Source organism: Pelobates fuscus, chromosome 9 (assembly GCF_036172605.1).
Source record: "Pelobates fuscus isolate aPelFus1 chromosome 9, aPelFus1.pri, whole genome shotgun sequence".
Taxonomy (NCBI): Eukaryota; Metazoa; Chordata; class Amphibia; order Anura; family Pelobatidae; genus Pelobates; species Pelobates fuscus.
The window spans coordinates 38,809,512-38,822,694 of record NC_086325.1 but is presented as its reverse complement, the minus strand read 5'-3'; the positions used below and the strand labels follow the sequence as shown (position 1 = coordinate 38,822,694).

Sequence of the window (13,183 nt, the reverse complement as noted above, 5' to 3'; positions counted from 1 at the left end):
GACCCCCCCCCCCCCCCCATGTAAAAAAAAAAGCTCCCTAGTACAAATATAAAGATTAACACCCGATATCCATTCTATTAAAAAGAAGGGGGCGGGCAAAAGAGGACATAAGCTTTCTTCATTGTTTTATTTATTTCAATGGAGAATGGAATGTGGGTTCTTTGTGCTGTTTGTGGCTATTGACTAGGGATCCTTAACTAAATAAAAGGTACTTCTCATATTTATTTGTTTGGGATCCTTAACTACCCTACCAATCGAGAGGTCTGCCACACAATAACTAAATTGGCTTCCCTTCCCACCAGACATCATGGGGAGGAGAGTCATTAGGTTCTCCTCTCTTGTTCAGTAATGAATGAGAACCCCAGAAAGGTTATTTATTGTGTGCTTTACAGCAATTGTGCTGTTCTCTGCTCTGCCACCGAAATGATGAATAAAGTAAATTTGGTGTGTACCTAGTCACTAACTAGCTACAACGGACAGTGCTAGTTAGAGGGAGGGTTATCAGAATGGAGTTTATGCTACTTTTATCATTGGCTGTTTTAGAGCCAGAACTATTTATTGAACATGGATTACTGTACTGACAGTGAGTCTATTGTTTTTAGGGTTCTGATGAATTGTGGTCAAAGTGTATTCTAATTGCCACATTACACTATATATTAACTTATGATGTTCTTTTATACCTTTCAAATTTTATTTTTCTTGAGGCAAAGATGATAATAGTCACGATTCTGGAAAACATAACTTTAATTCCTTCCAGGACCAGATTTCCAAGACTTTGAAGATGGTGAAGATGATGATTCTACTTCGGCAAAAAAAGTACTTTTACCCAAAGAACCAAGAGGTGACAATCTGAATGTTCATACAGTTGGCAGCAAGCGACAAGTCCGTGACCTTACTGATGAGGATCAGCCTGTCAATGACTATGTAAGTAGAAACAAAAATATACTCAAAGAAGAAATGTGAATAGCAAATCACATGAATACAAAATGTAGCAAAAAGTAGGAGCAGCCTTATTTTGCACCTTTAACAATCGAAGAAAAATTCAGGCACACATGGATTATCCAAAGCAGACTTTATTTGGCCAATGGAGAAGGCAACATTTCATCTGCAATAAAGCCGTTGTTATGCCATAACATTCCCCACAGTATGTCTTACATAAATAGTGCATAAAAAAAAAATAAACAATAAATCAATAGTTATACACACGTGTATCATCACCGAGCAGGGCAACATTACATAGAGCAGAAATAACATCATCATGTAAAATTCTACCTAGACATAAAAGCCACTTTCCTAACCTTCATGGCTGAAATCATATCAAGTGATGCTAAGATGGTAACAAAGGTTAGGGGAGTAGTTTGCATGTCTAGGTAGAGTTTTAAGTTATGATATCATTTCCACTGTGCATAATGGCACTCCTAAATGACAACACACATGGAATAAATTATTTATTTATTTTTTTGTTTTGTGTATGGCTTACATAGTATTTATGAAAAGCATGCTGTGGGGAATGTTATCATATCAGAAAGGCTCTATTGCAGCCGAATTGTTGCCCTTTCTGTTATCCAGAAAGGGTCTGCTTTGGATGATGTGTGTGTGCATGGACTTTTCCTTGATTGTCTACTGCACAGGTGTGGTCCACAACATCTAGAGTACCAAAGGTTGCCTACCCCAGGTCTACTGAAAGGGCAGTCTGAAGGCACCACGTTAGGACATCCCTTGTTCGGTGGCGTGTGCAGTTCCTAAATTGCCTTTTTATTTTGTAGCATTGTGAACTTTATGGCTTTATTATATAATATTACATTTCAAGAATGCTTGTAACAGAGGCTACATATTCTGTAATGGTTTGGGGGGAAATTAGCATAACTGTAGTTAAGAAATAATTTTATTTCTGCATATAAACTAACCATGGTTAATGAAGCCTTCACATGCACTAATGAATGAAAGGTTAGATCATCATATTCTTCTTCCAATTACTGCATTGCAAATGAATTGCTAGATGAATGTCCCTCTAAAAGCAGGACCATCTCCAGATCCGATCCATATCTTTTTTTTAATACTTAGGACCTGTGTTGTATTCTAAGAAACAGCAGGGACCTCTTCATCTCAAGTTCCTTTTACACAGTCAGACCTTTTTCATACCCTCTCCATATCTTTATTCAAAATGTAATCCAACTAAAGACTTTCCAACTAAAGACTCAATTTATTATTTTTGTATAAGGTTTAAAAACTATTTCATATTTTTGGATAACCTTTTCAAATTATTTCATATTATGAAAATTAGTTTATTGAGTGATATATATATATATATATATATACATATATATATATATATATATACTTAATAGTTTTAAAAAAATATTTAAAAATTTTACCAAAAATGTTAAATTATTTTAAAATACATATCCAACCATTTTACATCAAGGACTAAGTTCTGTATTCATATTACCAACATATTACCCTTTCCGGATCAGCTACAATCCTGACTATTAACAGGAACTTTTCCAACACAAATCCATATTCTTAGAAACAGCTGAATTTTTCCAAATCAGCTCCTTATTACTATCAGTGGCAGAATTATTTTTAGATCTTCTCAAAAGCATCATGCAATGAATCTTCATCCCCGAATCTTAAAGGAGTATGATGGACCACATGTAAGGCAGAAAATGGTAAAGAAGCTATGTTATTGTAGTGTGTCCTGAGAGTCATTGTAACATCTTTGTACGTCTAAGTGACATAGAGTACCATGAGAGTGCTGACATATTGCTTGTACCGGTAACAACTATCAAGGACTACAGGAATCCCCATTGCTCTTTGAATTCCTGGGTTTACATTCAGGGTTTTCTTTTTTACAATATCCTTAGAGGTTTACTCCAACAATAAATAGATTTTTTTTAAATGTACAATTCCCTATTAGTAATAGGTCACAACTGGGAAAAAAGTTAAATAAGTCGTTAACTTTTCTGGAATGCTGTGCCGGGAGAAGCTCTTCGTGCTAGTTTCCTGACCCCATCCGGTATCACAGGCTCCCTCACGAGGTCCAATTAGGCTTATCAATTTTTACAATCTTATCTGGTGAGGGGTGGGAGTCGGGGTTGAACAATAAAAGGAGGTAGAGGATATGAGATAAGAAAACATCTGAGTATTAACTATTGCAGTTATGCGGGGACAGCAGGGGATACTAAAATAAAGAAACTATTTCTGCCAGTGTAGAAGCTGATAACATCTGTTGCCACAGAGCAGTGCACGCTGACGACATAAGTATTATTGTAACAGAATTGATGTTAAGCAGTCCGGTTCTAGGCTGGGTAAGTTACATGTGCAGGGGGTGTAACGAACCAACAGCACAAAAGTGCAGATATCTCTGATATTGTTATATACACCTAACCTAGGGGGCAACATAGAGACCTCTCAGCCTCTTCAGCTTGTTTCTTCCTGTTAGGATTGGTGAATCAGTATTGCTAAGATGTATTGGGATTTTAATATATTATAAAAACCTGTATGCTGGAATAGCCCCTGCTTTTAATAAAGATATGCAGCTGATTTAGAACTGATCTTTATTTTTTATTTTTTAAATAACTACAACCACCATGATTACGTCTGCTTTTAGAAGTGGTCATGGTGTTAGTAGTCTATACAGTTGTAATCAAAATTATGCAACCTCCAGGTTTATTGTCAGAATTGATAGACGTTCAGCTGTTTGCAATAAACAAATCAAACAAAAGCAACTGAGAAAGCCCAACACAACAAATGCTTCAATGGTTTCCCAAAATTATTCAATCTCTTTACGGCAAGCATCTTTACTACTTATTAGAGCACCATTCTGCTGTTATGACCTGCTGCAGAGGAGATGCATAGCAAGACACCAGCTTCTGGCAGCGTTCCTGTGGAATCTTAGCCCATTACTCATTTGCTATAGGGTTCACGTCAGGTGAATGTGATGGCAACTGTAGACTTTTTGAGGACTTCTTCTGTAACCAAGCGTTGGTGAAATTTGAGGTATGCTTTGGATCATTGTCTTGTGGAAGGTCCAATGACCCCCAAGTTTCAGCTTCCTTCACAGACGGCATGACGTTTTCTCCTAGAATTTCCTGATACTTCTTTGAATCCATCTTGCCTTCCACATGTTGCCGGTGTCCAGTGCAAGAAGATGCAAAGCAGTCCAAGAGCATTACTGAGCCACCACAATGCTTAACTGTCGGAAGAGTATTATTTTCAGTGTAAGCTTCATTCTTCTTCCTCCAGACAAACCTCTGATCCATTGGGCCTCAAAGTTTCAGTTTCGTTTTATCACTCCACAAAACAGAATCCTAAAACTTCTGTGGCTTACTAATATGACTCTGAGCATATTAGAGCCGGCTTTTCTTGTGCTTTTGGGTCAGTAGTGGTGTACGTTTTAGAGTTCTGGCATGTAAACCTTCTGCGTTTATTATGCGCCTTACTGTTCTCACTGAAACCTCCGCACCTGTTGCCACCAAGTCTTGCTGCTGGTCTTTGGCAGTCACTTGAGGGTTTTTGTGCCTTCTCAGAAATCTAGTTGCAGCCATGGATAGCTTCCTTTTTCTGTCCTGTCCAGGTAGTGTAACCACTGTTCCTTCAACTTTGAACTTGCAAATTATGCTTCCAATGGTTTCTCTAGGAACATTCACGTATTTTGCTATCTCTTTGTATCCTGTTCCTTTTGTGAAGGGTGATGATCTATTCTCTTAACTTTGTGGACCATTCTTTTGACTTAGCCATATGTCTAACATGCAGTCAAAAGTGACACCTAACAAACCCCTAGCCAGTTAAGGTATTTAAAATGTTCCAACTCAATTAAACCTGGTGCGCCTAATGAAGCCCCTGATTAGTTACAACAGGTGTGCTTGAGACACTTGTTTTGCATATGTGTGCTGTTGTGAGGGATTCTACTCAGAGGGTTAAATAATTTTGAGACTGGAGAAATCATATATTGCAGTTTCAATTGAATTTGGGCAAACCATGCAATGCATTTATTGTGTTGATAGAAGGCTGATTAAAGTACATATGGAGTCTGTAAATTGTGACAATAAACCTGATTTTCAATGGCAGTTGAATAGTTTTAAATACAACTGTATATATACTCTTAATACCGTGACCACTTTTAAAAGCAGAAGTAGTCATGGCGGTTGTATTTTTAAACAAAGTCTTGGAAAGTTCTAGATCAGCTGCATTTCTATATTAAAAACAGGGGCTATTCAAGCTTTTATAAAATATTAAAATCCCAATACATCTTACCATTCATAATAGAGAGGGAGAGACAATATAGAAAGGCTGAGAGGTCTCTATGTTTCCACCTAGGTTAGGTGTATATAACAATTTGAGGTCAAATTCCAGAGTCTTACTATTTTGATTCTGCTTTGAAAATAGGAGAGGTTTCTTTTCCTCAGTTAGATCTGTTCCTTAATATACAGATATAATTCATAATGTATATCAAAAAGTATGTGACCCCTGCTGTGCCTATGTAGGTCTTAACCCCAAAAAAGCATGTATCAAGGGTATAGATTAAACCATTATTCAAGGTTCCCCTGGCAATTTGTTAATTCTGCGTGGCGTTCTATAAAAAAGCTAAACATGAATCCTTATATGCTTGACTCCCTGCAAGGACAAAATATATCTTTAAACCAAAGCTTTGAGTTTTGGGGTCCTGTTGATAAATTGGAGGCTTTTCTTTAGAGGCAGGTCTGATAGAAATGTAATTTGCCGGAATTTAACGAAATATACAATGCAACATTACAAATCACAGTTAACTTTTTTCATCGCAATTGGTGACACTCTCACAGCAGTAGGGGATATTTTGCCAAGGACATATTGCTTACTAAAATGTACTGTTATGAGTTATTTATAAAATTATAACTTTTCAGCTTCTACTCTTAAACTGCTAAAAGTAAAACTGTTTAAACTTTCAGATTTAGAACAGAAAAACATACAATAGATTTATTTTTAAGAAATAATATTGCATACAACAATTTTTTATGCCCTGGAGGGATGTAGTTCGAGCATTGGCCCAGTACCAAAAAGTAAAAAATCCTTAGCTCAAGTAATCTTGAAAAAAGTGTTGCTGTTTACAATGATAGGAAACATGTCCCCTCTAAACCAAGCATCTCGAGCTATGGTCACCCAGATGTTGATGGCCTACAGTTCCCAGAGTTTTTTGAATGTAATGGTTGGCCAGAGAATCATGGGAGTTGATGTTCAGCAATATTTTGGGTGCCAGTGTTTGAGATGCTTGCTCTAAATACATTTCATGAGATACAAATCATTGAAACAAAGAAACTTTTCATTAAAAACAATATACACAAACAAACTTCACATTGACCAAGGTGTGGTGACCACAAAGCTTAATTTCTCAACTGTTTCTTAAAGCCCACTGTGACCGTTTGGGAACTTTGCCGAATTGACATCACCACTGGTGGTCCGGTGGCTGGAGAGAGGCAGGTAAAGGTGCCTGTCCTTTCATGGTGCCGCCATCTTGACCTTGAGGGGTCCATTTTGAGTGCTGATGTCACTTTTGTAGTTTCATGTCGAGAGTACAGCATTGAGGTCTATGAAGGATTCCGCAAGACCATAGGGATCCTCTAAAGGCACAGCCAATTCCCTGCAGTCGTCACTGGTGCAGGGATTAACTCTTAGACTCCGCCTTGTGTCTATGAAAGTCAGGCAGAGGAGAAATACAGAGACAAAATAGTCCCTACTTTCAGTGAAATTCCAACACAGTCATAATGAGTATTTCATAAAGATTCTATTTTTCAGGAGGGATGACAGTCCTGCTTTAACTATCTTAATGCTGGACATAAACATGTGCTTGGATCGAAGCTTGACAATAGTGGTATACTCATGATTGCCATAATTAATCTTAAATTAGAGGATTTCACTACAATACATTATGCACAACAAATACAACATAAAGAAAGCCAAATGTATAAAAGTGACATTCCAAACACCATAACCACTACATATTTGTATATAGTATGCCAAGATTGCCCTGGGTGCTTCAACTATTCTTGCCAAGGGTCTGCCAGGCTCTGCTTCCTGACTCTTCTCTAGCCGGAATCTCTCAGCTCAGAAGAGCTTACAAAAGCTCCTATGCAGTAGCTCCCAACTAAAAGATCAAGGTGGACCAAGGTCAGAAGTCATACCCTTCTAAAATGGGTGCCAGGGACCTACTGGCACATAACTGCTGCAGTGTGCTGTGGTGGTTATGGTGTTTGGATGTTCCATTAAAGATTTTAGAATGAAATACATGCTTTCTATTTCAGCGTAGCACTTAGTTCTGGTAACAATAGGTAAAATGTGAATTTTCCCATTTGAAGCGTTCCGTTTGAGGGAACGCTGCAGCAGTACAACAATTATAAATAAAGAACCCCCCATGAATTTAGTACAGCTGTGAAAAACAGACGTTTTTTTGAACATCAACGTAAATAATGGATACAAAACTCTTAATAGTCTTATGGAAAAGATCAGACATACCTTTGGAGTCAGAACATCTAGGAGACTGCTAACAGGACTGATTTGCAACCTGGATAATTAGGAGAACAGTAGCAAGTTATAAATGGATTATAAAGAAAATGTGAATAATAAATGAATGTTGCCAGACTATATTTTAAAAGACAGATGACAAAAAGAAAAAGCTTTAATGTTGGTGTAAGTAACTGTCAAAGCATTGACTTTGATAAGCCTTTATCTCTTTACATGATAAAATACAAGGTGTAAAAAGAAAAATAAATCAAAAGTCATGTGAGCACCTTCCAAATCATTCAGCGGCACAGTACACAAGCAGCAACTGCTTAAAACAGATGGGTCATCATCAATATTCATCACATATATGACACATTGAGATATAGCATCAATCTATAGCTTTTCTGTGCTTGTTCGTTTCCTGATAGTATATGGAGGTAGCATCAGTTCTAGGACAATCTTCCAAGTCGTGATGCTATAAAAAAAATATTTTTTTACAAAAATGTTCACATCATTTGGTAACACTTTGTCGGAACATTCCAATACAGAGAGTTTACCAAAAGGTCCTAATTTATGGCAAAAAAACTATTTCCTTGTTATGTTTTCTGGACCACAGCTTTTTCGAGGTAAACATACTTGGGGGGAATCTGTATTTCACCCAATATTGCAATATTGCAATATTTAAATCTCTGACACTAAGGAGAGTGTTTACATTAGACCATTTTACATATTTAAGAGCCAACTATTCTTAGCTTAAATATGCTTTAGTGCTTTTAGATTGGATGAATGACCTATTTATTTCTTCCTTTATCCACGGGAAGTAGAAGGGAGAGAAATGAAGACAGGACTGTGTCTCATAATCTAATATTATGAAACACAGTTTATATCATATATATACATACATACCAAAAGAGTTGTGGTGGGGAAAAAAGTGTGGATGAAAACCCCTTCCACCTGAAGTAAGTGGATAGTTAAGACACAAGATAAGTCACAGTTCTCACTAGGATTTTAACCAAGACCTGTGATACGAAAAACCACTGTTGTAACTCAACTATAAGAACTAATGGCCATTAACATTCGAAAAACCCACCCCCTAAGTTAAGAACTATCCACTTACTTCAGGTGGAAGGGGTTTTCATCCACACTTTTCCCCCCACCACGTTTATTTTGGTATGTACTTGATAAGTAATGCCAAGTCCCCTGTACTGCCCCCTCCCTTCCACCCCCATCCCATGTTGCTAAAGGGCTTAAAACCTCTTCAGTGACTTACCTGAATCCAGCGCCTATGTCCCTCGGCACTGCATCATGCTCCTCCCCCGCTGACATCAGCCAGCGGGGGAGACCCAATGCGCATGTGCCGCAATGGCTACACGCGCGCATTTTACCTTCCTATAGGAAAGCATCATTCAATACTTTCCTATGGGGATTTTGGCGACGCTGGAGGTCCTCATGTATAGCGTGAGGACATCCAGCATCATTTAAAACACTTTTCATGTTTTAAGAACACAGATTTCCTTCTAGTGGCTGTCTGATAGACAGCCACTAGAGGAGGACTTGACCCTGAACGCTAATTATTGCAGTTTATAAAAACTGCAATAATTACACTTGCAGGATTAAGAGTGATGGGAGTTGGCACCGAGGCCACTCCAATGGGCAGAAGTGGTCTGGGTGCCTGGAGTGTCACTTTTAGAACTAGTTAAGTAAACTTTTTTTGGTTTTGTTTTTTTAAGTAGCAAAATGTATAGATCTAAATATATTTTGCAGTTAATGAGTATATTAAGGGTTCATCAAAACAAAGAAGAAAAAAGAGATTTAACAAGGCATAAAAAAGTTCTGTTGTGGAACTAAGTCAGGAGAAATCGCTGTGGAAACCAAAAGATTATCTCTCAACATTCTCAGCATTTTGCACCTAGTATAGCACCTTTTTTGCCTTAATAAATCTCTTCCTTTGTTTCTGCTTTTCCTCCTCTACAATGTTAAATGGCAGAAAAGGCTACATTCATAACAATGTTTAATAGGGAGCAAAGATGAAGGCACCCAGTTCAAAGACAGAGGTTATAGCTATGTGGATTTATATATAATTTAGACCTCACAAAGACATATCTTCTAAACAAGAACACAATATCTAAACCATAAGAAGTGACCGTTTCCTTTTAAAGGAACACTCGAGTATTGGGAATACAAAGCTGTATTCCTAACACCATACAGTCCCTCTGCCCCCCACCCTCTATACACTCATCTTATTCCAGCACCAGTCCAGTCCAGTCCAGTCCCTCGCTGTGGCTCCATCTCTGGCTCATCAGACATTGCTTATTGTACTCGTGTGGTGAGTGCTTTAGGCCTTCATAATAGACTAAAAGCATTGACTCAATGTTTTCCTATGAGAGATTTGAAGATGCAGGATGTCCTTATGCAGAGCGTGATGACGGCTAGAATAGTTTCACAAAGTTATACTCCCTGAAACATCAGGAAGCGCCGCTAGTGGCTGTCTGGTACACACCCACGAGAGGCAATCTTAACCCCTTAAGGACCAGACTGTTTTTTGCGATGTTGTACATTTGCGACCAGGCATCTTTTTACACTTTTGTGGTGTTTGTGTTTAGCTCTAATTTTCCGCTCTCTCATTTACTGTTCCCATACAAATTATACATTGTTTTTTTTCAGGACAAAAGGGGCTTTCTTTACATACCATTATTTATATAATCTCATGTAATTTAATTTAAAAAAAATAAAAAAATATGATGAAAAATTGAAAAAAATACATGTTTTTTGTCTTTTATGTGAAAAATCTTTTACTCATCTACAAAAGTGAATGAAAAAAACTGCTAAATAGATTCAAAATGTTGTCCTGAGTTTAAAAATACCCAGTGTTTACATGCTTTTTGCTATTTTTTTGCATGTTATAGGGCTACCGTGTTTCCCCGAAAATAGGACCTACCCCGAAAATAAGCCCTAGCCGAATTTTCGGGGTGTGCTGCAATATAAGCCCTACCCCGAAAATAAGACCTAGGCATTTTACCTTTGCGGCCCGGCAGGACTTCCTTCTTCTATGAGGAGGGGGAGGAGCGTTGCGGGCCGCGGCATCACGCAGCGTGATCTCTCCCTTACAATCCTGTCCCTATGGGATAGTGCTTTGCTATCTCCTCCAGCTCTGCTTCACTCCTACTTGATATTTCCTATCCTAATGTTTCTAATACCCCACCTCCTATAGACTGTAAGCTCATTTGAGCAGGGTCCTCTTCAACCTATTATTCCTGTAAGTTTTCTTGAAATTGTCTTATTTATTGTTACATCCCCCCCTCTCAAAATATTGTAAAGCGCTACGGAATCTGTTGGCGCTATATAAATGGCAATAATAATAATAATAATAATAATAATGACGACGTGCGCAGCGCCGTCAGTCTGCCTTCACGGATCTTCAGCGGAAGGATCCATTCCGGGCGGTGAGGCACCCAGTGGTCGGACTCTTTGAACTGTGAGTAGATACCGGTATTTTATGTCTGGGACTTAACTAATTAAAGGGGGGGTGAATTAATTAAAGGGGGGGTGAATTAATTAAAGGGGGGGTGAATTAATTAAAGGGAGGGTGGATTAATTAAAGGGGTGGTGGATTAATTAAAGGGGGGTGGATTAATTAGAGGGGTGTGTGGATTAATTAGAGGGGGGTGGATTAATTAGAGGGGGTGTGTGGATTAATTAGAGGGGGGTGTGGATTAATTAGAGGGGGGTGTGGATTAGAGGGGGTGTGTGGATTAATTAGATGGGGTGTGTGGATTAATTAGAGGGGGTGTGTGGATTAGAGAGGGGTGTGGAATAATTAGAGGGGGTGGATTAATTAGAGGGGGTGGATTAATTAAAGAGGGGGTGGATTAATTAAAGGGGGGTGGATTAATTAAAGGGAGGGTGGATTAATTAAAGGGGTGGTGGATTAATTAAAGGGGTGGTGGATTAATTAGAGGGAGGGTGAATTAATTAAAGAAGGGGGTGGATTAATTAAAGGGGGGGGTGGATTAATTAAAGGGGTGGTGGATTAATTAGAGGGGGTGTGGATTAATTAAAGGGGGTGGATTAATTAGAGGGGGTGGATTTATTAAAGAGGGGGGTGGATTAATTAAAGGGGGTGGATTAATTAAAGGGGGGGGTCAATGTACATACCGGTACCGTAAATAAATAAGCCCTACCCTGAAAATAAGCCCTAGTGTGTTTTGTGTGACTAAAATTAATATAAGACCCGGTCTTATTTTTGGAGAAACACGGTATAAGTACAAGTAGGATATTGTGGTTTCAAAACATAGATTTTTAAAATGTATCAATAGTGACATTGTAACACTATTATCTGTCATAAATCTCTGAATACCACCCCACATGTACATATTTTTTTTAAAGTAGACAACCCAAGGTATTCAATATGGAGTACGTCCAGACTTTTTTACTAGCCACTTAGTCGCAAACACTGGCCAAAGTTAGCGTTCATATTTGTTTGTGTGTGAAAAAAGTAAAAAACTAAATTGAACGCTAATTTTGGCCAGTGTTTATGACTAAGTGGTTACTAAAAAAGACTGGACATACACCATTTGCAATACATTGGGTTGTCTTCTTTTGCAAATAGTATGCCATCATGGGGGTAATTCTCATTCCTCGGCTACCATACGCTCTCAACGGCAAAGTAACCAACCTGGCCATTTTCAATGTAAAAATGTTTGACCCATATATTTGTCCCTGTAACTTTCAAAAACGCTATAAAACCTGTACATGGGGGGTACTGTTATACTCAGGAGACTTTGCTGAACACAAATATTAGTGTTTCAAAACTGGAAAATGTATCACAACAATTATATCATCAGTAAAAGTGCTGTTTGTGTGTGAAAAATTAAAAAGTCACTTTCACTGACAATATCATCGCTGTGATATGATTTACTGTTTTGAATCACTAATATTTGTGTTCAGCGAAGTCTCCCGAGTAAAACAGTACCCCCCATGTACAGGTTTTAGGGTGTCGTAGAACGTTACAGGGTAAAATACAGTGCTAACAAATTAAATTCTCTGGACTTTCGACCTGGGTTGGCAGGCAGGTCCCTTAAATTGCAATCAATAAAATTACTTAATTATGTAAAAATATTACATAAATACACACGTAGAATTTAAATATATATGCTTATTTATATATTTGAAGTCTACGTGTATATTTATATAATTATTTATGTAATTTTGTATATGGACACATGTATAGTTCGTATTCTTTTTATTTATTTATATATACATAGATATATATACAATTTCATTCTAAGTGTATTTTGATATAAATATATATATATATATTAATATCAAAATACAGTTAGAATAAAATTTCATATAGATATATAATTTTTTTAAATTTTTATTATTATTTTTACATTTTTTTAATTGAATTTAAATTACTTATTATTTGTATTTTATAATAATATATATATACAATATACAATATATATCCCTTTAAGAAAATAAAGATAAATAAATAAATGTAAAACAAGATCAAAACTATTTTGATGTAACCTATTACAGGAAATAACCTACTGAATGAGATTGTGTCTCCATATAGGTAAACCTCTCAATGTTTGCCATTTTTTCAATTGATTTTTATTAAACAATTTTTGAAAAACATAATGATAACAATATGAAACAGATATATAACAATAATAAAAAAAATAGAATTATGAATAATAAAAAA

General features: G+C 37.1%; 1 protein-coding gene across 1 annotated transcript in view; it reads left to right on the top strand.

The window, feature by feature from the left end:
- TNMD (tenomodulin) overlaps window positions 1–13,183 on the top strand; it is a 90,527-nt gene that overhangs the window by 64,055 nt on the left and 13,289 nt on the right. The window contains exon 6 of the mRNA XM_063433338.1: window positions 758–924. Coding sequence (XP_063289408.1) covers window positions 758–924 — 167 coding nt within the window. The remainder of the gene's footprint in view (window positions 1–757; window positions 925–13,183) is intronic.